The sequence below is a fragment of the Xiphias gladius genome, chromosome 21, assembly GCF_016859285.1.
Source record: "Xiphias gladius isolate SHS-SW01 ecotype Sanya breed wild chromosome 21, ASM1685928v1, whole genome shotgun sequence".
In the NCBI taxonomy this organism is placed as follows: Eukaryota; Metazoa; Chordata; class Actinopteri; order Istiophoriformes; family Xiphiidae; genus Xiphias; species Xiphias gladius.
Genome location: NC_053420.1, coordinates 27,050,856 through 27,078,487, shown reverse-complemented (window position 1 = coordinate 27,078,487; position 27,632 = coordinate 27,050,856). Strand labels below are relative to the sequence as shown.

At 40.8% G+C, this 27,632-nt stretch overlaps 1 protein-coding gene across 2 annotated transcripts in view; it reads left to right on the top strand.

The window, feature by feature from the left end:
- Nucleotides 1-17,491: 17,491 nt before the first annotated feature.
- The window catches only part of pdzrn3b (PDZ domain containing RING finger 3b), a 94,704-nt gene continuing 84,563 nt past the window's right edge, over nt 17,492-27,632 (top strand). Inside the window, exons 1-3 of one of the 2 annotated variants that reach the window (XM_040115623.1) lie at nt 17,492-18,321; nt 23,922-24,008; nt 25,497-25,604. In XM_040115623.1, the coding sequence (XP_039971557.1) occupies nt 17,608-18,321; nt 23,922-24,008; nt 25,497-25,604 (909 nt within the window). In that variant the 5' untranslated portion in view covers nt 17,492-17,607. The remainder of the gene's footprint in view (nt 18,322-23,921; nt 24,009-25,496; nt 25,605-27,632) is intronic. The other variant, XM_040115624.1, reaches the window with a different exon arrangement.

The window sequence follows — 27,632 nt, the reverse complement described above, 5'->3', positions numbered from 1 at the left end:
GATATTATAGGAACACAATAAGCATTATTTACCTTCGCCAAGGAGGTTATGTAATCACCCATGTCTGTTCGTCTGTTGGTTTGTTTGTGTTAATATTTGTCAGCAGGATTACACAAAAACTACTGAACCGATTTGCTCCAAACCTGGTGGAGGGATTGGGCATGGGCCAGGGAAGAACCCATCAAATTTTGCTGCGGATTCCGGATCATTTACCACAAATTTGAATTTTTTTCCTCTGAAGTCTGGTGTATGTTCTTTGACACTGTCCTTGGCGGAGGTCTGCACCCTACTGAGCACATTTTCTAGTTGTTTTATGGATTTTTTCGTTTTTGCCTGTGAAAGCTAAACGAGGGATTGTCTTTAAACTGTCAGCTTGCAACACAAAAAGACAAAAAGCAGTTTGGCCTTTCGCCGTGTGTCTGGCATCTGTGTGGCATTTAAAAGACACCAGACATATGTCTGTTTAAGACACAGATAATGGCGATCAGACCACCAGGGTTGTGACACACTCTGAGCGCTGATATGGTTGATGTCAGTCAGTCAGGAGCTGTTCCTGTCTTAAGTCCAGTTGCCATTGTTAAGTGAAACAGTCCCTCGCAGTCGGAGGTTTGGTGACCTTTCATCCAATGAAATGTTCCAAAAAGTAGAAAAGTATTGATTCTCATCAACTTGAAGATCAATCGGTTTCACAATAATGTGAGATACACTAGGAATTTTCATATTGAATATAATATTTAGGGAAAATTATTTTGGGGATCACATTTTTCAAGCACTGTATAAGCCTACTATTTCACTCAAGACAACTTCATATTTATTATAACTCTGGCTGTAATTAATCTTGCAGCCACCAAGTGTGGTAGTATTAGTGGTTGAAATATGACCTATTTTCTGCCTCCCAGTCCAGCCTCTAACTAAGACCTTCTTTAGATAAATAGCTTTTCAAAGAAAGCTCCCCTTTTTTGCGGTACATGTAGCAGCTCCTTTTTTCCCTCCTCTCTGTGACAACTTTGATAGTCAATTATATTTAATAAACAGTTAGGGCACAGAAATAAATCAATTTCGGGAGGGCCTAATCCTCGTTCTCAAGCAGACTGTGAAGCCACAAGTCCTGAAGAAATGTTTGAAAATGAACTGTAATGGAACACATATGTCATGCAGCAGAGGTCCCTGGGAGCCTTATATCCCATACTGCTCGCTGCCGGTTCCTTCAGCAAGGAACGTGTGACATACAAAGACGCCGTTCTTCATCCGTTCTGTATATTTTTCTAGCAGATTTGTGGATGATATTTTGAACCAATGTCATGTGTTCATCAGGGCCCTTATAATTATGCTATCACCCTGGGGTTTCGCACATGACAGAGCCTACATTTCAGCAGCAGATGCCCAGCTCCACACGTGTGGTTGGGATAGTTTACAAACTCTTGGGTTGGAGGTTTGGTGCTTTCACCAGTCTGGTTAACCCTGGGTACATCTGAGAGACACTCCAAACACTGCTGGTGAAACTACACATACACAAACAAGTAATTTCTGAAAATACAATATTTACAAATCACTTTTTGGAAAGTCGTAATAGCCTCTTATCTAATGGGTTGTGTGCACGTACATGCCATCATCAGAATCTCTAAAATGGTTACAAATGTTTGCCCTTTTCAACCCCTGCACTCAGTGTCACAATTTTATTTATTCATTCATTAGCTCTTTAACTTGCTCATTCAAAAACCTTATTGGTTACAAAGCATCTTGAGGAAAATGGAGCTGGTCCTTCTCAAATGTGGGACCATCTACCATAGATTTGTACATCTGTTTTGTGTAGTTGATAGTCCATCACTAAGCAACAGTGGACAGTTGAGGCGGCATTTAATTGTTGCTGGCAGCGTTCCAGAAGGTTAGTGATGAGGCTTTGACCACGTAGACTCCACATTTTTCCTGCACATCCTCTGTGGTTTAATGCTGAAGTGGTTTCAGCATGCATGAGCAGATTAAAGAAGAATCGGGGGGGGGGGGGGGGCAGTGAAGCATCCAGCTGCCAAATCTCAAAAACTAATTGCAGGGCAGCATCTACTGCTGGCTTCAAGAATTGATGCATGACTGAAGAACTGCACATGCATTAATTTTCTGATTTTGAATGGTTTTACTGACATCCGTTATATTGGTGTTGATATTTAAATTTATTGGGGTTATTAAAAAGAACTGGTTTGTGGGGGACAAGCAGTTCCTTCACAGTAAGATGTGTTACGATTTGATAATCTGCAGCTGTTTTCTGCAGGTATGTTCAACATGTATTAATTTACTATTAATAAAATTTCATGTTTCCCTGGAAACCTGTAAATAATCTATATGACCTAATTAGGATTCCACCAAGTAAATCCTCTTTGTTGTGAGAGAATACTGATTTGTATCGTGCAGGTATATTAGGCATACTGCAAATTCCATAAAAAAAGAGTGTTTTTAAGTCAGGTTTGCATTAGCTATTATCAAGTAGTTCGTGAATGCTGTCGTCATAAGTATCCTGAGCCGACTGAACTCTCCCTGCAGAGACTCAGTAAAAGCCTGAAATCACTGGAAAAATCATCATCTTTTGGTTCTGGCATTGATACCTCAAGCATAATATGAAATCTCACTTTGTTTGCTTACAAAATGGGACTTTATTATACGCAGATGTGTCCTCTCAATATTTTGGGTCAGCTCATCTATTATTATTGACACACTCAAGCAAAATGGTTTACTTTATCTATTTAATGATGATTTTTTTTTTTTTTCTTTTCTATGAAAGGGGCAAGAATGTTTATCTGAATAACATCAACACTGGAGACCTTGTGATGGAATAATCATAGCCACAGTATGTGATGAGTAACATTAGATTTGCTTTGGTAGGGCTGCCATTTTGTGAGTGTGTGCTTGATTTTGTCAGATCATCTCCTTTTCAGTTTATAACCTCATGAGGTTGTAGACATTTTCAACAACTTAGACAGCAAATAGCCATGTTAAACAATATGTGATGTTATATTTGTGCAACGCATTCATTTCTTATGTGGACTTTATTCACTGATACGGTATATTTACAGGGTTATTTCAGCAATTTCACATTGCACATCCAAAAAGTGAGGGGACTTTTGGGAGACTGCTGAAACAAGACTGATATTCTACAGCTGAGGCTCTTTGAGGCTGTAGTATAAGGCGCAGTGGAGCTTCATGCTAAATACCAGTTTAGTGTCTTAACATGCAAAAAATCTGCTAATTAGCTCTATGCTGATGGGAATATCAATACTTGCAAGTATTTGGCTATTAACTAATGTATTGGACAAATTGAAAGTTTGACCTGATGATGGACATGTAATGTTAAAAGACCATCAAAGTCATTTTAATTCAACCACAGGGGAAGAAGAATTCCTGTACCAAATTTCAAGGCAATTTATCCCATAGTTGTCAAGACATCTCACTCAGGACCACAAATGACAGCCTCATGGTAACGCTAGATGAAATTCAGGGGAACAGCACAGACAGAAGGCTTCATCTCCTGGCGACCATGAGATAGTTCAGTATGGTGGACTGACCAACAGACCATCAGACCAACAGCATCCATTGGGCAACGCAGAGGTCAACCTCATATCAACATCTAGTCCCTAGAATGGGTAAAACACCAAAAAACTGGATCCTATAAATCCCACAATGTAGTTAAATAGCATCTTTCATTCGACTCTCCCTGGCTGGTAAATGTCTTTCAAACCTCACACTTCCAGTTTTTAACTTCCTGTAGTCTCCAAACTGAAATGATAATGATGACATTGCTATGACATAATCCATCTTATTTTCTCAGACTCAGACCTCCAGAGTCACCTCCAGATTGACATAATACAACTGTTTCAGCAGGATGAGTAGTGCTTCCAGTGGTGAGTAAATGGATTATGATATGAGAAATCAGAGGAATGCTCCTTTAATCTTTAGTTTTAGTCTAATGTTAACTTAATCTTATTCATGTAGGCCCCATTCCCCAATATAAACTCAAAAAATATCATTTGCTGAAAGGTATCTCATCAACCATTATATTTGTCAAACATGGTGCTTTAACTGTGTATTTGTTCCATATTACTGGATATAGGCCAGAAACATTTACCAACAAATTTACCCCAGATGTTATGATTTTTGAGCACAGCAAGGGGTTCTCTGCCACGACACTCAAAGAAGAAAGTCGATGAATTTGAGCAGATTCCTAAGTAGGAACAGGAATCTGTTGTACTTTGTAAAAACTTGTTTTATGTCAAAGCGATACCTTTCTTGTGGTTTTCACTGTGTTGACACTGTGACACAAAAACGCTTGTCTGGCCACAACAATGAGAAGCGTGACATCATGGGCTAACTTAAAGCTATGTTGGAGAGCGTCCAGATAAAAGTGGCTGGTGCGTGGACTGTGTATGCAGCCACTTTGCATATGCAGAGCTTTATAATATGTGGCATGAAAGAATTACAGCACAACACCTCATTTAGTCTTCCTTGAAGCTCACAGAGACCAGGAGCACATCATTGCTGTGTTTCTAACTGCTAATTCTGAGCTTCCACAAAGTATCTCTGGGATTCTGAGCTTCGAAGATTTAGAATATCATGTCATATTATAGATAAAAACAAGTAAAGTAAAAATAACATCACAGCATCATGAATATGAATGTGTTGATAACACAACTTAGATTAAAACAAAAAGAAGTCACATGGAACTTTGATTTTAAGTGCACAAAATGCAGAAAGGTTCAAAGTACTGAGACTCTTTAAGAGAAGAGATGTAATGAGCTTGATCATTATCAAGCTCATTACATGCTCATAATTTTTATTTGGAAAACAAACCCGCTGAAGTGTGTCCAAAAGGTGTCACATATATCAAAGTGTTAAGAATGACATTATTGATTGAATGCTGCACACATCGTTTTAAAAAATCTGGTTCTAATAAGCATCACAGTACTCCAGCTGCCATTCTCAAAGTTACTAATGACGTCCTGATGGACGTTGGCAACGTTAGTTCTGCTTGAGTTGAGCTCATCATTCAACCTGTCTCATCATATAATTCTGATAGATCAGGAGGACTCTCCCAGATTTTTTCGTTCACCACAAAAAATAGAGGGGAATGAAATTTGTCCTTATTGTTTTGGATGATCCAGAGAACACGCTATTAGTTGCAGTTTCAACAGTCTCCTTAGTAGAAAGAATTTCCAGCGAAAATTGTTCACCAAAGAAAAAAAACCGGATGCCTTAAAAAACTGAGAAATGAGCAGATTCTGAGCTACAGTCCTGGTTGAAATAACGGGCAATTTTAAGTACAGAATTTAGAATATCTCCAGAAATAAATGCAAACAAACCAATTTTGTATAATCAGAATATTTAATAAAATGTCCAAAGTTATATGAAAGTTTCATATAGTGAAATAAAAAACAGATATAAAATGTGCATTTTACACAATTATTAATAAAAAATAAGAAAAACAGATAAGACTCACCTGTCCTTAATTTTCAGTGTTCACATGACCTGAATTAACCAGTGAATGATGGTTTTACTGCATGAAAAGGGGCTGATTGTTTTCCATTTTCTCTTCCACAGTGGTGAAGACAAGAGAGCTCCCTGAGAGCGTCAGAAATGCTATTATCCAAAAATTTAACAATTCCAAAGGCTACAAGGCAATCGCCAAAGATCTTGACAGTCATAAAACTGTTAAGACGCTTCCAGGACGTGGCGCTAAGAAGACACTCTGTGAGAGAAGTCTGGGAAGGTTGATGCAGATTGTGGAAAAAACACCAAGCAAGAGGTCTAAAGAGCTTCAGTCTGAGCTGGAACAATGTGGAGTGGCGGTTTCAGCCTGTACCTTACACCCAACAATAATGTCTATGGGGAATGAATGGAAACCATCAGATGTCAAAAAAGAGGGTCAGGTTTCTAAAAAACTACAGCAGGGTTTACGGAATGGTTAGCAGTGATGTGGCTATCTGATTCGTAGTGTATGGGTTAAAACATATAAAATCACTGATGCGGCCCTTTGAACTTCATCTCTTTCAGACAACCTTGTTCTTTTTCTATGTTGAGATTCTACAGGCTACTATTAAAGCTTGGATCACATTAGGCCCAAGCTTCATCTCAAAACTGAAGTATTTGTCAATTGTTTGTCATATTAAGGGGCCCAGCTGGCATCCATGGATGGATGGATGGAAGGATTTATCTGACCCATTTTATCCTCCTTGTCTTACATTTTATTTGTTTGTTTTTCTAAAACTGTGCTTTCCTGTTCATGTGTAGAATTTTCATTTTTCTCACTAGCTTTTATTTGCCATGTTGCTAATTGTAAAGCACTTTGCTTATCAATATTAACACTACAGATTTACTCTCTATTATGTCATTACAGCAGCCAAATGAGACATACAGTGTGCACAGAGACATAAACAAGGACAGCCTCAAGAATAACATTTTCATATTCCTCTACAAAACACATGAGTTATTCAAGCCTTAATCATTTGTGCATAACAAGTAGGTCAGAAACCAGAGTGCTAAATAAGATACTCGTGTTTTGTACAAAGAATTAACATATTTTTGCACATAATATTTTTAAACCAAGGCTACAGTGTGTTATTTCGGGCCCAGCCCACACACTGTTCCTTTGTAAGATTTTTCCTGCACAGTGATCCACAGCAAAACAACCAGTATCTAAAATAGCCGAATAAAAGAGAGTGGGCTTTTTTTTTTCTTCTTTTTTTGGACAGTGTTTGCAGGAAGCTTGTCTTTAGCTGTGGAGTGGAGGTGTGTTTGCTTTCACACCGCTCCAGAGAACACAAGCAGAGACGCTATCTCCATTCCCATCTGATCTGGCCAGGTAGAGCAGCGGCAGCATTGGCAGGCAAAGACTCCTTTGGACCTAATGGAGTTGAGGTATGTGCCTCGCAGGCATCTGAAGTAGGACAGTGAGAGGTGTATAAGCAGCCCTGCAATGATGTGATCCAGATTAAGTCATTTCTTTGCAAAATTAACAAATTGCTTATCAGAAAAGCTTATCAGCTTATATAAATTCATTATATACACATAGGCTTTTACACAAGCTACAGTTGTCTGGTAGATCTTTCATAAGAAAAATTCCTCTTTTTTTTGTGGACTGGTTTGTGTTCTTTGTTTATGACAGCAACAACAGTGCTTTCTTTCATGGAAATAAACTAAAGAATAGCTGTAGATAATATCAGCAATGAAAGACATCACGTCTGACCTACCGAAAACTTACAGCCCCCGTAAACTCGGGCTCAAATTTTAAGCTATTCGCTAAGATATTAAATATTCGTGACTAAATAAGTGACGACAAAAGCTAAAGCTCAGGAAAAAAAACATCCTCCGTTACTCTGTTATGAGATGAACTCTCTAAAACCTCAAAACAACCACAGAGCTGTCAAGCATTGCTACATCCTGATCAGTATATAGAAGCACATAACATCACCTTTTCCCCAAACAATCAAAGAAAAAAAGAAACACAAGAATCACTCATTTGAAGTAACCAAAACTGTTGTAGCTTTTGAAAACTGTGTGTTAATGTAGGGCCATGTTACTCACAGTAAAAGGCAAATTGAGAAAATAGGTTTTCAGGGCCTTTTAAACAGCTTAATCAACCTGAAAATACAAACAGTGGTGCATTCCTGAACACATTATTTGCCTCACAGGTGATCTCTGAAATCACTGCAGAAACAACAGGGAGAGAAGCCACAGATGGAGAAAGGAACAACTAAATAAAAACGCAACAACATGAATCGCCTCTTTAATTTGTATTTATGTCACTGAGATGACAATAAATAACATCAAAGAAAATTAAAACAGTCCCTTGATTATGTGGGCATCTGTTCGGATGAAAGCTGCGTTTAAAACTCGGAGGCTAAAAATACTGAAATTCAGCGACCGTTCAAATTGAGTCAAACCCAGACCAGTGTTCCCCATAAGGGAAAGTAATAACTATGACCTCAGTCTGTTATTTTGGTAATGGCTAATTAGAAGGGGCTTGTTTCCGATTAGTTCCTAATGTTACTTACACAGACCATTGCCTTGTTTCCGTGTATATTGAGTTATCCCTCAGTGAACCCCTCTCGCTGGTGCGCTGCTGGAATAACTGGTTTGGCTTTTCCAATCAGGCTGTTTATTTTTGTCCTTGATCACATATGCAATCATGACACTGTCAGTCCATTATTCCTGCTTTTTAATCCTCAGTATTTGTCACCTAATGTATGTTTAACTAATCACTTCTCTGAAATGGTCCTGAGAAACTCCCAGGAGAACTACTGATATTTGGATGAGTGGTTTTAATTATTCTATGAAGAAGGGACTGTGGACATGCTTCCTGGCCTTCCTCTGCTTTCCTCTCTTGACATTTTGTTTTATTAATTAGGATTAAAAGAGAACTCCACTAATGTAGCATTACACTCCAAGAATATCACAATGGACCGTTTAAAGAGATGATACAAATCAATGCTGCAGAACTGGAGATATCGTCTTTGTTTTTCATTCCATTATTCTTCCTTGTCAAAAAACCTGGTGCCTACATTACCCACAATGACACTCAACCTGATCTGGCACCAAGTCGGTCTTTGCAAGGGCAAAACTGTTACAAGTAAGTTTAGGAAACTAAAACTGCTTAAGAAACTGCTCGTGGTTCCAAATAGCCAACTTTCGTACCCAAATTTTGGTGAGACGTCGATACATTTTGCTGGGGCTCAAGGAAGAATATTTTGGTCAAACCAAAATGTCTTTGTCTAAATTGCAACACTTGAGTGGATTTGCATTTCTGTCCACTTGCGTCTTTGCATTGACTCTATCTATATGCAATTCTGCCACCTCTGAAAAACGTCTGATAACGCCTTAACTGGTTGTGTGATGCTGTAACGTCACGTCCCTTCCACGACACAGATTGCTTCTCAGGAAATGTAAAAATGGGTCAAATTAAGCATTTGAACAAATGGCAAATGCTGTCATTTTTCTGAAGAGCACAGTATCCAGCGCTATGTTAATTATTCATGTAAAACAAAAGGTGACACTTTGTTACTCTTGTGCAAAAATGCTGGGTCCTCATGAGATTAATTGAGCAAAAGGCACCAGCAGGCTGAACGTTTCCTTTTGTTCCTCCTTTTTTCTGTGAAAATCCCCTCTGCACACTAAATTTATGAGGATCCAAATATTAATCTTGAACTGACCTATTTTGAACATTATTGCATTGTACACCTGGGAGAACGGAGCTCAAGCCAAAACAGCCTCTTAATGTACAGGAAGGAATAAATGGGACTTCTGTGGCTGAGAAAGATTTAATATTTAAGCTACAATAAGAGAAGCTTGCAGTCAGTGTTAATATTCAGCATTCGTCTTCTTACATTTGTATGTATTACCATTACCATACTCAAATATAAGTCGTCTAATGAGCGGCTTGCAGACTTGTATAATAAAGGCAGAGAAATGTTGACAGTGCTCAGTAATTACATTCAGAACTGCCTATGTTTGCTGAAGATGCATGCCAGAGCTAAAAGAGAAAAGCATCTGCATGTGTCCCGTGGACTGCGACTGCTCTACAGAGCGGACAGGCAGTTGCCCACATGTGACGTGACACAAATGGAGGCAGAGTGGCCACTGAGCAGCTAGCCTAGAGACTTTGTGGTGAGCGAGCGGCACAGAAATGTGACTTCCTCTTGCGCCGTCAGATCGTGTGTTTCGGTTGAGTTGAACGCTGACTTCACTTTCGGCAGGAACTCACGAAACCCTCAGTGGGTCAGCCGAAGTAACTGATAAGGATTCCACTCTCAGTTTAAAGCCTTTAGTCAGCTTTTAGGATTTGGAAAAAAGTCTGTTGACGTTAAAGCATAAAAGCAATCAACAGTGGTTCTGTTGTGTTCTCAGAAGTAAGCGGAATCCTGCTCATATCGCACTCATGCTCGTCAACCATGCATGAACGGTTAGTAGGAGGTGTGCAAGTGTGAGCTATGGCTGTTAGGTGACCTATCAACACTGTACTCACAGCTTGCTGGTTCATGGCTGCTGTTCTCATTATCAACAAGCTTTCATCATAGCAGCTTTTATCTGCAGCTCCTGTCCTACCGTCACCCTGCTTCAGGTGTTAGACAAGAGCAAAGAACAGCTTCCCCAACACCACAGACGGTTCACTGGATAGACAGATGCTGTAAAATCAAACAGTGAATACGAGGCAGCATCAGAAAGTACATGCACGTAATATTTCATTTGAACCTGCAACAAATGATTTTTTTTGGCCACTTGGGGGCAGCAGAAATAAATTGTGAGCACAACATTGATCACCTTTTAAGTTAATATGGTGAATGTGTTAGCAAACAGTTGATTATTTACACAACCAGCAGCACCATTATCATCCATATGGTATCATGTCTCTGGCAATCTGGTGAATAAAAGTTCAATATTTACTCTTCCTTTAGATCTGTTTTTGATTCATATCAAGTCTTGAGGAAAATATCTGACTCATCAGCTGCTGGGTGTCTGTGTGAAGGATGTATTACAAGTAATGGATACCAACTTAGAAGATGGCACCTATTCATTTGAAAGGAAATTACTCCCCCAGTGCAAAAAATGTTTTTCTTTGCTTCCTGGCTCGTTTCCGCATTGTGTGCATGTGCATTGGTTGCTCACATGTAAAAATCCCTTTTCCAGGCTCAAATATGAAACCTTCATAGTAAAAAAATTCATAATACAGCATGTCTTGCTTTTTTTTTGTTGTTGTTTTTTTGGTTTTGTGGCCACAGGGGATTGTTTTGTTGCAGTACTGTGGTTGGCCACTGGGGCAAATTGGCAACAAGGCTGAGTGGCCACACCACATCCTGGTCTCTCTCTTACGCAGCACGGTCTGCGTACATGGATGTGTTCCACACACATAACGTTGGCCTATATGCAATCATAAATTTTGGGTTCTGTGTGGATGTCCGACTCTTGTGGATATGAAAAGATTTCCAAACTTACATAGCTCTGACTCGCATGGACCATTGTATTCTGGGTTTTAGACAGAAGACCACACCCACAACCATATACAGTATGCGCTCAGTTCATTTAATCCTCCCATTAGATTATAAAATATCTAATTTGCCTTTTTCCAAAAAGGAAAGGTATCATCCTCCGAGGAGCATTATTTTTTCATTTGCCATTAGTTTTCTGAGATGGTAAAGTGGACATGTTGACCTGATGGTGCGACTAAAGTGATGATCAGGACCAAAATTGTTATCCTTGAGGAACCATTACAACTCATTCATGTCGATATATGTTGCCGTGAATCAAAATGTTGGATCTGGCAAACAAGTGCAGGGCCGTCATCGCCATCCTTAGGCCTGGTATAGCTCGGACACAATACTCTAAAAATGAAGAATCTGCAAATGAAAGGTATTACGCATTAAATACGCTTTATATGAATGTGAAATCAAACTCTATGCATTTTTTCTTGAATAAGCCGGAGAGATAAGCTGTGCCAAGTGTACTTTGAATGTTATTTATGGACCCAGTGAGAACAGAGCTTTACAGGCTTGAGAAAGGATCGTTCGATTGGAGATTCTCAAGAGCCTTCCTCCCTCCCTCCCCCCTGCAGAGGGACTCATCTGTTCCTAATATTACACACTTGTGCTTAGGAAACCTCTGTAACTAATGCGTTACGCTAGTCCATCTGAAAAAACTGCTGAAGGCTTTATACGAGCTCTAAAGCAGATCACACTCTGCTGTTAGTTTCAGGTAGAAAACGCGTGATTACACATTATCATTACTTGAGAATATTGAGTTTGATGCTGTATATCAGGGTTAGCAAATAAGTTCAACCATGGGCCAGTTTTTTTCAAATTTGTTCATAGGTGGGCAATCAGGCCTAAATGTTGAAGAAGTTTATACTTTTAAGACTAAAATTGATTTATGGAAGTGTTTTGGAATTGGATCTGGGGGCTGATACCATTTTCCCATTTGTATATTTGAGCTGACAGAAACACAGCAGCCTATGTTATTATTCATTTGGCAAAAAAAAAAAAGACTCATACACAGAAATGTGTGTTCTGTGTTGCACTTCGAGACTACAGATGTGACTGATAGATTATTCACACAGCAAAAACAGTGACCCACTTTATTTTCGGTTGAGAGAAAGTACATCTGTCTACACGAATCGATGTTGGTCCAATTGGCTGAGGCTGTGGAATCAAAACTGTACTGTAGGTGTACACTGTAAAACTGCTGTAAAAGCCTCAGTTTGCCTGTCTCTCTTCACATGTGGACATGATCATTGTATATACATTGTTGTCCACAGTAGACTTGTGAACAATGGTGTGATTTTTTTAAAAATAAACCATTAAATGAGAGACTTACACTTTCATCAAGTGGACCAATTTCTTTTTTTTCTTTTTTTTTCTGGTACCAGATTTGGCCCATGGGCCACTGTTTTCATACCACTTCTGCATATGTTTATTCATTTGGGACAGAAGCACTAATCCCCCCATAAACACACACCTGGTGTGTTCCAAAACACACAAACTCCTCTCTAAATCTATACTGTAGAATATAATCACCACATAGTATAGCCCTGTTATTTACACCGTTGCGAAAAATTCCCTCAATTTGCAAAGTCGGCTAATATAGGTCATTTGAACCTGGATATTAGTTGTACTTCCAACTTTAAGACAGGAAGCAGAGACAAACATACTTCTGGAGATAAAACATGTGTAAGAACTGTTGGTAAAAAGCTGGATACCTGCTGCTTTGTGAAAAGAACTCTTTCTTCAAAAGCTCTTACTCTCTTTGTCTCCGTCTGTTAATGTAGAGTCATTTATGAAGCTACATTAACCTTACGTAACCACAGTCAACACTGATCCATTCAGCTCTATACAATGGTTACAAATACTTAGAAAGAATTTCCCAAGATCTTTGTACACGTTCCAAAAATAATGATGACATCACTCATTATTGCATACAAGTTGTTGCATTTGCATTTACACTGTCACATTCCTTTATTGAAACAAATTACATGTACTGAACTGTCATAAATTAGTCTTAGGCAAACATGCAAAACCAACCATAACTACAGCACCTACATAATAATTAAGACCTTACAAGTTCATTCATGCATAAACCAAGAAAGAATGGTGCGAAGGACAGGCTTTCTCACAATAATTATTATAATAATAGCAGCAGCAGCAGTAGTAGTGGCACCACCAATAAAACCTGTAATAATGATAATGATTATTTTTCTTTGGTCCAGAAGGGCACTTCAGCCAAAGGGGGCAAAGGTGTAGTGTCTGTGTACGCTGTCTGCATGTCTCTGCCATGGAGATTTAATTAGCTACTGTATGTGACCGCAGATTTAGGTCAGATTTTGTTCTGAGACTTTGACTTAGTTCATGTAATATGGGGATTTTCTCTGCTCGTGCAGTTTTGCCTTTGGGTAAATCAGGTTTCCATTGACCCACATCCTGTTTCTAACCTCCCTGAGAGATTTCAGAACATTCTGCTTTTCTACATGCACACAGTTTGTGGTAATAATCTTTTCAGCAACGTCAAATATTTTGCACATCACTATCATTACTGCGATCTGTTTTGTTTTCCTGCATTTGATTGTCAATTGTGTTTAGCGAGATGTTGCTCATGTCGCACAATATGTTAACAGTCAATTGGGAGCGTCGTACCTGTATACTATTAAGAGTGCAACACCACTGCTGACACCTGTGTTGTGCAATCATTACCATAATCGCACATTCACATGTTTATGCCTGTGAGGATGTTGTGATGGTTGAGCTGCTGTTGTCTGTCATAACAGACTGACAGGGCCAGAGTGGTTGTTTGGATCTCACCATCTGTCAGTAGTGAAGGCGAATGTAGCTTCATTGGGTCCCGGTCAAAAGCCCAACCTGTCCATAAGGTCACCCTGAGACCTTTCCAAACAGCCTTTAAAGTTACTCATTCACTCAAGGCGCCGGAGCCACAAAACTCCAGTTCCCCACGTGAAAGGCACAATAAGTCACTGATGTTTGTAAGAAAAACAAACCCTACTATTGGCGTATAAATCATTTAGAGGCTAGACTTAGTTTTGACAATAATACTGATTCCCGAGGGAGTTGCAAGCGCATGGGAAACCAAAGCGAGATGGATAGTGTATTCCTTTTGTAAGTACATCATGTTTCAACGCAACATGAAAAGGCATCCTGAGGAGCAATAACTCATCTTTGCAGTTTCCCACATGGCCCTCATGCCTTTGACATATCTAAAGAAGAGTGGTGAAGATTACTAAATGGCCCAACTCCAAAACACCCTCATCACACATGCTGAAACCTAGATCCCTCTGTTGCTTTACAACAAAGGCTTCAAGTAAGAAGGTTCAACAATTACACCCAGAACCACTCTGTGTGTGTGTGTGTGTGTGTGTGTGTGTGTGTGTGTGTGTGTGTGTGTGTGTGTGTGTGTGTGTGTGTGTGTGTGTGTGTGTGTATACGTATATGCACCGTTGTGGCTGATGTGTATACTGTATAGGAAGCTACGGCAAGCAGTCTTTTAGCAGAGGAAAACAGGTAGCCTGGTTCTGTCCAAAGGTAAAGGCAGCACCTATAAAGCTTTCTAATAAACATGTTACACTGTATCTTGCTTGTTTAATCCATGCAAAAACCAACAAGAAGACTCCTGGAAGTCACTGCACCCACCCAAGAAATAGTCCAGCTAACTCTCCCCCTGATGCCGGTCTTTACGCTAAGCAAAGCAAACCAGTTGCTAGCTCTAGCTTCATATTTAGTGCACAGATGTGTGTGGTATTAATCTTGTCATCTATTTCTTTTCAAGAAAGCAAATATGCGTATTGGCCAAAATGTTGAGCCATTCCTTCAAATCACAATCAGCTAGTACCATAAAGCCACAAAATTTGAAGCTTGGTTTCTTGCATGGAAATTATCTTCAGATGCTATTTTGACCTGGAGGTCTGGTTAAAGCATTTAAGTCCAGTCTGTCCTGATCCTTCACTCACAGTTTAGGTTGGAGGAGTGGGATTAACTCTTATCTGCACTGGGATGTTGTCTGTTTTTAGGCTGGACCCAACATGGACTTGTGTACCCCCCCACACACATGCACACACACACACAAACACACCCACACGCCCACACACATCTACCACCCCCCATCACCACCACCCCGGTGCCACTTCACCCAGCTTCATGGAAAGCATTCCTAAACAAAACCAGTCCTGTAGATACCATATCAGTTCCCTTTACATACTGTATCATAAAATCAAAAAACTTCAGTCTCCCATACCTTCCTACTTGATCTGACTCTGACACAGTCGATAAAAACAACTGTTTATTTATTCTAACTCAGTTTTAAAAGCAAATATTTCTCCAACTCGGGGAGACCAAACAACTGAGTGTCACTGTAAAAACCCGTGCACAGGCTGGCAGGTTTCTTGTTCCTGGACTGATATAATAAATCACAGGACGCGGGTTGGCCCAGAGGTCGAGTGGGTGAGTTTGGCTAGTTGGTTGCTGGTTTGATTCTGCAGCGCTGAACACAATAGTCCAGCATAACACTTCCAAGGTACCCTGACCAAAGGTGTTAGATTTGATAGCAACCTTAAGCTCTGAACTGTGAAACAACGTATGCCCATATACAGCTGATGTACAACAGCATAAAAAAAAAAAAATCCAATTACCTTCTGAAAACTGACTCAAGAAACAGGTGTTAAAGTAAAACACCAGCCCTCTCTTTCATTTTCCATCTGTTCATTTTTCCACATCTGTTTTCAAACATTTCTTGACACACCATGTATTAGGTGTATTAAAGGTCGTTTTTAAAGAAATCAAGCCATGACCTAGACTAGCCTACCTGCTAGGAAATATATGTAATCGCACAATGAGTATGAAACAGGCTGTGTATACACAGAACAAGGACCTTTGACGTGACTGCACAGTGAGTTTTTTTCCACCCCATCTAAGACATCCCATAACATCAGTATAGGATTACCAGCAAGCTCAGACTCTCTCCTTCACACTTTGTCCATGAAGTCTTTGATAAGCCCTTGTTTTTAGTTCTGGATAATGCACATATGGAAAGGTTTTATTGAGCATGGCATTGCATGAAACTGGATTTCCGAAAGAGGAGGCAACTGGTAGGAATAGGTGTCTAATCAGGACAGGGTCAGACCCAACAGAAGCTGTTTCTGCAGTGAGCAGCAGTAGCTGTTATTTTCCTTCACTGTGTGCCCACCGGACTTTCATTTACAGTTCAAACGCATTCAGTGCCATAGAACCTCCTGCCGGGATTGAAAATGCACTCAAATCAAAGTGGTAAAACTGTGTAACACCGGGCTTTCTTTACATAAGGAGTGCATCGAGAGGTGTGTTCAAACACGAATCCCACCGAGGTGCTTCAGATATTCATCTACATACCACACAATGTGATCCAGATCGATTTTCCCAACATTTTACTGATCTCCTCCTCACTCAAAGTGTGTTGCAACTTGAAAGTCTCGCTTGTGGTTGTGCTGGTAATGTCCTTCCAATGTTGCTTGTTTTCACAAGTGTTGTGCATGCCTGAACGCTCACCCGCGGTGTTGTAACTATCCAACTGTCATGTCACCTCGTATAACATTCAGGGCTATGTGCTGGAACTCAGCAGTTTAACAATTAGAAATATTTAAGTGGGGAATATAGCTATGGGGCTACAGCTCTGCGTTATTATCCCTATAGGCTACAGTATCTAGACTGCATTAAAACCAGAGACTATGAATGAAAACAAATGACAGACTCCTCCAGTGGGTCAAGTTTATAACACCTCACATTAGTCTGAAAACGTTTTACTGGGCCTATATTTCCAACCAATAAATGACAACCACGGTGTGTTCAGTGGCTCCAGATAGTTGACAAAATGTCAACTCTGTATAAGCTAAAATTTGTATATTTAGAAAGTGAAAAATATTGTAGCTATTAATATAACAATGATGATGATGATGGTGATTGGGTATTAATATTTGTATTTATAATAATTCTATGCAAAATTTTGAACGTCATCTGCGCAATTACTACAGTAGTTACGGTAGAAAATTCCGCGACACTTTGGCCCCTTGGAGTGATGCCTTCACTGACCGCAAAAACTGTTGCTTTTACCGGTTAAGGTCAGGCGTATGGGAGAGTTGGGACTTGATATTTTAATAACAAAGACCGCGTGTGCGGCTCCATTAATAGAGAATCAAATCTTGGCATATTGTGGCATAGATTACCACTGCAACTTTCCGCTTCATTCTTAAGGTCTAACTTTTAGTAACAGTCGAGCCTACTTTTTCCAGATTTTGTCTTATTCATTTTTGCAGTTCCACGACAGTTGTGGAAGTTGTTTTTACTTTAAAAAAAAAAAAAAAAAAGCTAAACTAATGTTTTTCTTTTAGGCTTGCAAACTTTTTTCTAACTTTAAAGTATAAGCTTACGAGGCGCACCTGAAGGCACCAAAAGTCTTGGTCAATTAGAAGAGTTTAGACAGTGAGGAGAGTCTTTAGTCTGGCTGTGAGCGCTCCACCAATGACCAGCTAAAAACGCCCCACTGCTCCGAATCAGATCTGCGGGGGTGGGGAGCACACAAGTTTGGATTTGGAGTTGGAAAACCATGGGATTCGAGCTGGACCGCTTCAAGGGGACCGTGGACCCGGATTTCAAATGCAACTTGTGCAATAAAGTCCTGGAGGACCCGCTGACGACTCCGTGCGGTCACGTCTTCTGCTCCGGTTGCGTGCTGCCCTGGGTCGTCCAGCAGAGCAGCTGCCCCGTCAAATGTCAGCGGATCTCCACCAAAGAGCTGAACCACGTCCTGCCTCTGAAGAACCTCATCCTGAAGCTGGAGATCAAATGTGACAACCACGCGAGGGGCTGCGATGCGGTGGTGAAGCTGCAGCATCTGGCCGAGCACGCAGAGATGTGCGACTATTCCCCGGCCAAGTGCAGGAATAAAGGATGCAACGAGCTGCTCAACCTGGGGGACATGGATGCCCATATGCGCGAGACGTGCGACTACAGACCGGTCGGGATATGCGAGGGCGGCTGCGGACTGATGCTCACCCACAAAGAGCAGAAATTCAGCAGCCACTGCTGCCTGAGAGCCCTGAAGGCGCAGAACAGCGCGCTGCAGTGCAAAATGATCAGCCTGGATAGAGAGTTTAAGAAGCAGACTATTAAAGCCAACAAGAGGGAGAAGTCGCTCCTGGCACAGCTGTCCGCCGTGCACGGCGAGCTGCAGGTGACAGCGGTGAAATACCAGAAGAAATTCACCGAGTACAGCGAGAGGATCGACTCCCTCACCAAGACCGTGGCTTTCTCCTGCAAGGTAAGCAACAAAGTTTCAGCTCTCGGGGGGGCACGAGTAGCTCTTTTCCCCCCTCTTGTCCACAGTTTGCTCTCCCCGTTGCCGAGGGAAAAAAAAACAAACCTGTATTCTGTTAGTAGGGAATGCATCAGATATAGAGAAGACAGCAAACCCTCGCCTTCGTCTCAAAGTGGATGTTTTAGAATGACTGCCACAATGTTTCGTTCTGGTAGTTTAGACCTAGACAGCACATTCCCTCCTTATGTGTGTATCTGCAACACTACATTTTCACCCATCTTTAGTGACATCCTGCTGTACAAACGTTTAAGAGCCAACTTTATAGGCTTTAAAATGTCTTTCTCAACTTGTTTGTTTGCATTCTGGGGCTTGTCTCAGTTTTAATGGCTCTTCATATTGTTTTGGATCAGTAGTTATCCTTTTTTTTTTTTTTTTTTTTTTACCTCATCACAGATGACAATGGAAGTCAGACAGTTAATGAGGATTTTTCTGACAGTTTTCCCTCTCGGAAGCAACTTTCCAGGAGTGCTCAGAGGCTTGTTCCCTCACTGTCCTCTTCGAGACATGGATGTCAGCTGTGCCTCTGGCCAGCTGGCAATGGGGGAGGGCCAAATATTTACTGCAGTTCTGTACACAACAAGAGCCAGGGTCCAGGCACACAGCATATCCCCGCTGGCAGCACGCTTGTTTGAGGCTTTCTGTCGTGGGGTGTTCGCCCTTCCCTCGACAACGTGAAGTCACGGATGCAGCAGAGTTACCGGCCACCAAAGTTGTATGAGTGTGATGGAAGATCTTGGTTTTTCAGTAGGAGTCTCAGCAGTGCTTGAAGGACTTTCTGAGGGGCTGAAAGCCCTTGAAAAGCGGATATTGCGCACTGTGATGATGAGCAAGATTTAATATTGGCTCCCCTCTGCGTTAAAGATGTAGTACTTTTTTCTATCTCTGGGCTTAGTGCAGACCTCTATTTAGGAAAAAGTGCAGGAACCCCTGGTGAAAGGCTGTTTTATGGTTCAAATTTAAAACCTTAATGACCAAATAACAACATCATAAAGGATGCAGAAGTTCATAAGTCAGTTAATGAATTAAATTAGTGTGTGGTGGTTGCACTGCTGCTGTGATCAGCAGAGGGGAGTGGTCAGATTGTAATCAGGCTTAGTTATAAAATCTGTCCTAGAACAGGAGGAGGAGCTTTTGATTCACTACAAATTGCACAGATTGGACACACATACTGCTGATGGCGTTACATAATAAAATGTGGATGAACGGGAACCTTTCTGGGTTGTTGCTTTTATTTAAGCTGCCTATTTAACTCTTAACTGCCTATTTTTGTCAGTGAAGTTTCTCATTCAGTTTCTCGCTCAAGTGACATCTTTCAAAGACTTCACTCTTTCCTTGTTTGTTTTTTTTTGTTTTTTTTGTTCTTTTTTGCTTGGTGGTTTCATTTGTCCATTATGGGCTCTGTTCCCAGCAAAATGTGTTCCGGTAGACTGGTAAATTGCGCATCAAAGGCACCGATGCGGGGAAATGGTGAAATCGCTCATGCTGGTTTAAAGAAGCTTGCTGGGCCTGTAGCACAGCTGGTTATCATAGTTCATTTGACAGCGGCATCTCAGTCCTACCACTGAGATACACGTTAAGTGCGTTATTCCCAGTGAAACCCAGTGCAAACAGAAAGAATAAAGTCCCCTCTGCGGGCACACCTTGAACATACATAAAAGACATGGGAGATGGAGGAGAAGAAACATTTTGTAGATGATGTGTTTAGTTGGAAAGGTTTTTTTTTTTTTTTTTTAATTTTTTTTATCTCACATGGTTCTTTCACTGGGTCCAGTCAAGCAGTGAACACGATTGCTTGCTGGGAGGATCTCAATGCACACATGGCAGTATGAAACAGAGCATCACAAGTGAGATTAGCTGTGCGGGAGGCAGGCGACATGCAGACTCTCTCAGAGCTTATAACTGGTTTTATACTTCTGCCTTGAGGGGCTACAACGTACCTACGGCGGCTGCGCGCATAGGCTCCGAGGTTATGCTGTAGGCTACACCGTAGCTGAAGTGCACCTCCTCAAAAAGAGCTGCAGGTTTGGGCTGTGGCGTCAGCGGGGATACCACGAGGGAACAGCGACGACTGTGACTGGCCACTGTTGTTTTCCTGTACCTGATACTGGTGGAGTTTTTCGGAGAGCGAAAACAACATGGAGGAAGTCAAAGAGAAGTGTTTTCCTTTTCAGTAACAAAGTGATTATACTGCAGACCTTCTGCTCACCGTGATCACAGCTCGGTATGAGTGACTGAACCTAAACACAGTGATTACACAGCGGCAGTCTGCTATTCAGTAACGAGACACAGCGAAATAACATCATAAGTTACCTGGACGTAACTCCAGTTCTATGAATCTATGTGTGTAGCTCAGTGTTGCTCTGTATCATCAAGTAAATGAAAGAAAATGAACAAGGTTACTGTGGGGATTATAAAACCCAATACAGCCTGATCATCCGGTTTAACTTTCTTTTGTGATTGCAGTTGATCAGTTGATCAGTGATCCGTCAGATTTGATTACACTTTTTGCCTATTAAACCTTTCTCACAAGGGATATTTTAATAGCAGGAAAAGCTCGGGTTTTGACATTTATGATGGCTTCCTTTGAAGCTACGCTAGTGAGCCAGCATTCATAATACCACGGAACTGGAACCACTAAATGAAGTGCATCTGTTACTAGCCGTGTATCACAATACAAAATGACTGTGGTGAGAAGGGTCTAATACAGATTTGTTATGACATATTTGTCCCTTGAATCACTGTCAAAGAGTGAAGACAGACCCATCATTTCATGCCACGTTTGACGGGTAACCTACTTTGTTTGTTTTTGAGTCTCCGTCACTCCACGGCTTAGGCTTCCTTGGCCAGATGGTGGATTTTAATGTCTTCTTATAATAACCAGGCAGTGACTGTGAGGGAGATCAGGGTGACCTGGCTATGTGGAATAACTGACTGAAGTTTCCAATAATAGTCGGAAGACATTTTAAGCTTCTTCAGTGAGCCAGGAAGAGCAATAAAACAAAGCAAAAACAAAAAGCTCAGATCTCACTCTGTTTCACTTTAGGCCTGATAGAATGGCTGTCACACTTTCCATTCAGCCTTAGATCTCCGTTTTTAACAGAGCTCCGCTTTAACTGCTGTGGAAGACAGTGTTTGCGCTGCGCGATGTGATAAAGAGCATCTATCAAAATCACAAGACATCAAACAGATTGAGACTCCACTGAATTTGATCTGGGTAATCAGGGGCTCAATCTGATTAGGCTAATTGTGGACTAATTTTAAACCATGAATCTATGAGATAATTTAATGGAATAATTTACTCCATTAGGCAACTCTCCCACGTGGGGTGGGTTTCAGTTGAATATGAGATGAGATCACATTAATAAAAGCCATCTAGAAGTCACAGAAAGTAACCTTTCAAGAAAAAAGAATTTGATTAGGCTGCCGCTTCCTTTGTATACATACTTTAGCTTCACTGAGTAATTACTGTATCCTCTAATTGATTTGAAATCTGCCGTATCTTCTGTCACAGAGTTTCTGCCTCATCCTGAAACAATGTTTCCTTTTTCGTTCTGCTTTACAGCACCTACACTATAATTAGATACACTATGTTAAGAGGCAGACAGAGGAGAAGGTGGTTTGATTGAGGACAGATTTGGAAAGTGTGACTGGTGCCGAGGTGAATGGCTCACCGTGAGTGTGCCAAGTCACCAGTGAGCAGTAGACTAAAGGTTCCCTGCAAGTTTGCTTTCTTTCCTCAGCTGCCCTCTTCCTCTTTTTCCAGTGAAATTAATGTTGATCATTTGTTTACTTGACATAGCCCCCATGTGTTCCCCCAAATGATGTCTGCATGATCGTGTTTGGCACTTTTGGTGGTAAGGACATTTTATTTTTATCTCCTAGGCATACTTAATGTTTCAGTAAATGCATAACCTCCTGAAGAGATTCATTTAATTTCCTAGGGATTAGAGCTTTGCCAGAGTGTTCGCAGATGTGAAAAAAAACTCAGCTTAATTACTCTGAGTTCATTTTAATGGCTCTCGCAGACGAAATGTGAAAACACCTTTAAAATTCATCCAACTTGTTTTGCGGCTTGTGGCAGATTCCTTAGAACTCAAGTGGATGGAACAGCCTGTAATTTGTTTTTGTCAAATTCTCAGTCATATTCAAGTAATTTTCACTCAATGGCCAACTGTCTTCTCGTTGACAGTATCAGCTGTAGTGACTATAATTCGGAAGCATGTGTCGCCAATGCTGCCGTGACACGGTGCAGGGGCGCACATTCCAGCATGGGGTGACATGCACATGATAGTCTATTTAGCCTATATGGCAGTCGGGACACTGTACATGCCAATAATATCTGCTTTATATTTAGTCCCAGTGTGTCGCAGCATACTGGACTGGCAGCTGAAATTATGTTACCTCATAACTCCCCTCTAAGTCCTGCTTAAAAAAACAGATTAAGAGCTGACTCTGCGAGTTTCCCAGAGTTCTTCATGTCATGTTGCTACTGAGTAAGAGGTCCACTGGTGTATTGATTTACATAGGACAACAGTTCGTGAGAGGGAAGGGCTGGTGGCGCCTCTTTGAACTGGTCACTTCTGGTGTTTGGGATGGCTAAGCCTTGCAGCGTGGCGAACTTTAGTTTTGAACTACAAGAGGAAAATATCCAATGGCACTTTCTACAAAATTAAAATTGAGGACCATGTTTAAGATAACATTAATGTTATCTTCACGGAACGACAGGACAAGCTACTTCTTAGCTCAAGATTGAGAGCTTTTAAGGTGATAAGATGAAAATTTTCATATGATGTTATCAAAAAACAAGTATAAACCAGGAGATTCAAGCAACAGTGTTTATTATTTACATTACCTCAGAGGTTTATTCAGAGAAAGAGTCACCACTCTATTTGTCTTTTTGAGTGGTGAGTAATGTTATCTTTCGACTATGCCATCTTGGCACAAGCATTAATAGTATAGACACTGTCACGCAGGAAACGTATTAACCGGGGAACAGCTATTAGTCTCTTTTTTTGTTTGGATAATTCACAGAATTACCATCAGTTGACTAAAGCTGAGTACAATTGGCCAGCAACAGTTGTCATTATAGCTGGTGAAATCGATGGCTGCATGTAAAACTTTAATTTCCTATAGCTTGTAAGGCCTTGTTAACTCTGTGAGCTACATTTGAGCTCTTGCAACATGAAAGCTGTATTCTTTCATATTGCAATTTTGCTATAAATTGATCAACTGTTCAGCCCTAGTGAAGAAGTGGATAAAGAGGTGTCATTAAGCCAATTTTTTCAGTTACACTTCCACATCACCCCTTAATATGTAGGGAATGGTATCATTAACCTTCTCTTGCCCTTGCACCTTGCTCTATTTGTACTTTTTTTTGTTTCAGTGCCTCTATTATTTGCTAATAAGAAGGTCATTTATATTCTGTCCTATTCTTCCTCTTTGAGTAGCGAGTTCAATCATTCTGTCGCTCACCTGGAGTAGATTATCATGAATAACCTCCTGCCATCTCTTTGTTCACGTGTCTCTCCTCTGTCTGTCTGTAGGAAGGCGAGACTAAAAGCGTGACGGTTGTCCTTCTTCGTGAGGGTGGATCTCTGGGTTTTAACATCATAGGAGGAAGGCCATGCGCGGTAGGTTAAAAGCCAAGCGTTTTAGAGGTTTCATCTCCCCCGGTGATCAGCCAAGTGTCATATGACAACCCAGGAATGAATAGCACATACTTAAAGCACCACAAGCTTTCTCTGTACTGACTGACTGACACGGCTTAAGACAGTCATGCATGTGTTTTCTAGTCTGTGGATAGATGGACCGCATCTATCAAGTTTTATTGTGTTTTTATATTGGTCTGGTTTAGCGGATTTGGCATTACAGATTAAAAAAGCTATAATTAGGTTTATGGGAGTTAAATCTGGGATTATGGCTTTGACCGCAGTTGTTTTGTCTCTAATTGAGGGGATTTTGGTGGTGAGGTAAACACAGAGGAGAGGAAAGGGTCTTTTATCCCGCCCTGAACCTTTCACAGCTACTATGTATTCTGCCTCGAGGCTCTGAAGTGAAAGTCATTAATGATGCCACTTGCAATGCTGAGTGGAGGGTGGAAAATATCTCAACACCGGTTACAACTCTATCTTCCATACATGGATGTTCTTTCTGCAGGCCCTATTGAAATGGTGTTCCCCTGTATTGGTTTCACCGGGACTGTACTCAACTGTTACACGGCTGTCTTTCCACAGCCACAGTGACGTACTTTTCTGTAGCAATAGAGATTATCACAGTAAGACTTTTTATGGTGGGAAACTAATAAAAAGTACTTTTTTTTTCTTTTTTCTTTTTCGCGACTCCATGGTCTTGTAGATTTGAAACTTTTCTCGCTAGTATCAAACTCAGCCATAAGAGAGCGGAGATAATACTTGGCTTTTGCTTTGCCTGCTTGCTTTAAATCAACAGTCTGTGTAAGAAGCTATTCATTAAAATGGAAATAGCTAATAACCCTGTAGCCTTTGACACGAGGGTTTTATGTGGCTGTTATTTTGGCATGGCTTGGTAAGAGCAATCAGCTGCCAGGTTTTGTGGTCTCATGAAGGGCTAGTCTCCACAGCTCTCAAGATCAGAGTAATTGTTAGGCAAAGTAGTAGGCTTGTTGGAGCATTGCGGCAAATTCACTGTACATGATGCCCCTGACAGAGGAAGCAGACCAGAAAGTATTAATTAGAATTAGCACTGTGACTGAGGTTTCTTTAAGTATCCCATTAAATTGAAGTTCTGTAATGTTGTTCTGGTCTGTTCTGTACCACTCGAGTAGAGTGGTACAGATACGTTGTTTTAAAATAAGTTTTTTGTTATTTGGATGAACTGACCCTTTAACTAGGGAGACTCACAAAATTTGCCTATGTGTGTTCAACCCATGAGAATTTCTGCATAAAGGTTCCGAGGTTTTTAAAAGTAATTTACCAAGTTGTATTCATGCAGCACTCCTAGCACCTCGTTTGTTTAGATGTCAGAACTAAATTTAGCTAGGTTTCAAAGATGGTGTCAAAAATTTGTACACTACTGTTCTCCTTAACAGTTTGAGCGCTCTGCTTTGATTTTCCAGATAATAACTGCTATTTATTCCACAGGATGATAATGACAGCACTTCAAATGAAGGGATCTTTGTATCCAAGATCGTCGAGAATGGTCCAGCGGACAAGGAAGGAGGCCTTCAAATCCACGACAGAATAATAGAGGTATGTGGCCTACATTGTAGTGCTTCATGGAGGAGGAAAAAAACACAAGTTGATGTACTATAGATATGGTACTTGGATAATGTTACAGCTGCTGTCTGCTCTATAAAGATGACGACGATGAAATATTGAGTCCATCATTCAATATTTCTGCTCCAGTGACCTCTGAAATTTAAACTCTAGCTGAAAGCAGAAAATCTGACACATTGAATGAGCATTTCAAGTACATTTTGGGCTTTTATTTCAGCTCAAGAAAGCGAATGCTTCAGACAGCTAAAGTTTCAGCATATACTTCTACCACCCAACACTCAGGTGGAGGCTTTGTTAAGTGGAACATCATTGCCGATAGGCCGAGATAAACCTGAGGCGAGGATGTCTGTCTTTGGTTTTGCTGTGTGAGAAAGAGTCCTGTGTTTGTTTCCTAGCTGACAAATCCCTCATGACAGTGCTGCCGCGTAGCGTCCTCCTCTCGCCTTTAAACAGAATCTCGTGTGGAAAGGCCAGCTCACCCTGAGGTCAACTTGAGGGATGAGTTGAAAAACTCGACATCACAAAGGTTGCTTTTATAGAACAGTTGTCAGCCAGACTCTTACACAATGGCCTCATTGAACAGAGAGGTTTATTTGGATTACAAGTTTGTATTACCGCGTGCCGCAGGATGACAAATATGGTTTGTCGCAGGCTTTATTGTCAAACCTCAGTGAAATTGCCCCAGAGCATTTTGACCAGCACATTGCTCACAGAGATGTTTGTGGAAAGTGTTTACAAGAAAAGAAGACTCCGACATCTGGAATCTGTTGATCACTCTATCCTGTCATTCATGCAGTCAAATGCTAACTACTTACAAAAATGCCACAAGTCCTCTTGCACAAGTCTCACCCAGTGGTTCTAAATAATGTTGTTGTAAATATGGCAACACCATAACTAAGATGTGTCATGTTAGTCTTCGTTTATAATCTCGTCAAGTAACACAACCAAATGTCTCAAAGCTCCCAGCGACTTGAGATTTGTCATGAGATCCCCTAAAAGGGCAGGTTGAACCAGCAATTCACAGGGATGCTGCTGACTTAAGGCCAAAAAGAGACTGCAAGTGGGCCACTGGCTGATGAGCGAAGAGAGATAAGCTCATATGTCACATGAACGTGCACGAGTGCAAGTGTGTCTATGTGTTCGTATGCAGTGTCTGTTTTTTTGAGCTTGTGTGCACGTGTTCGCCTGGGCGTGTGTGAGCACAGCAAGGTTGGGGAATCATGTTAATGGGCCAGATGTTGCTGTATTTGGTTACTTGAGAAGATATCTTGTTTAGGATTTAGTGTTGAGGTAGCCATTCACAGCCTTTCCTTACCTTAAAAAAGATTTAATTCTTTTGCTTCAGGATAATGCTGGACTTGTGTTTGTCTTGTTTTTGAGCTTATTGTGAATGAAGTCACGAAATCTCTCTTGAATACATGAGCAGAGAGGACGAGAAGAGCCTGAGGAGGTAGCAAAGCACCCTATTAAGTGACCTTATCTTTTCAAGAGATGAAGGATTGCTAGACAAAAACCAACAAAATAAATCATTCAGCCATTGAAATAGAAATGTATAGACAGTTCAGAGTTGTTGTTCCACATTGGTGCTTTTCATCGGATGGGAAACCTGATAGTGAAGGTGGTTCATGTTTCGCAGGCTCCCTCTTTGTTAGCTGGTTTAAGAAATAAAGTTCCGTGTCATGGTTTTTCAGACCACAATATGAAATGCAATGTCATAAGGACATTTTTGCAGTTGAGTGGGTAGCATGTTTAACCTCGGGTGATTGGATCTGTGAACTAAGTGGTATACAGTGGTGAATCAAAGGAGTTTAATCCTAAACTCCTAAAGGCAATTTCATCGTCATGTTTTGAACTTGTGGGTTGAAAATAACAGTTTGTATCTTTGTCCTATTTAACATCCTGTGTGGGACACGGCGCATTAGAAAAGCAGAAGCCTTCAAATCTGGTTTCTCATCACACCTCTCAGGAAGTTGTTTTTCTTTTTTTTCCCTCAGGCAAATA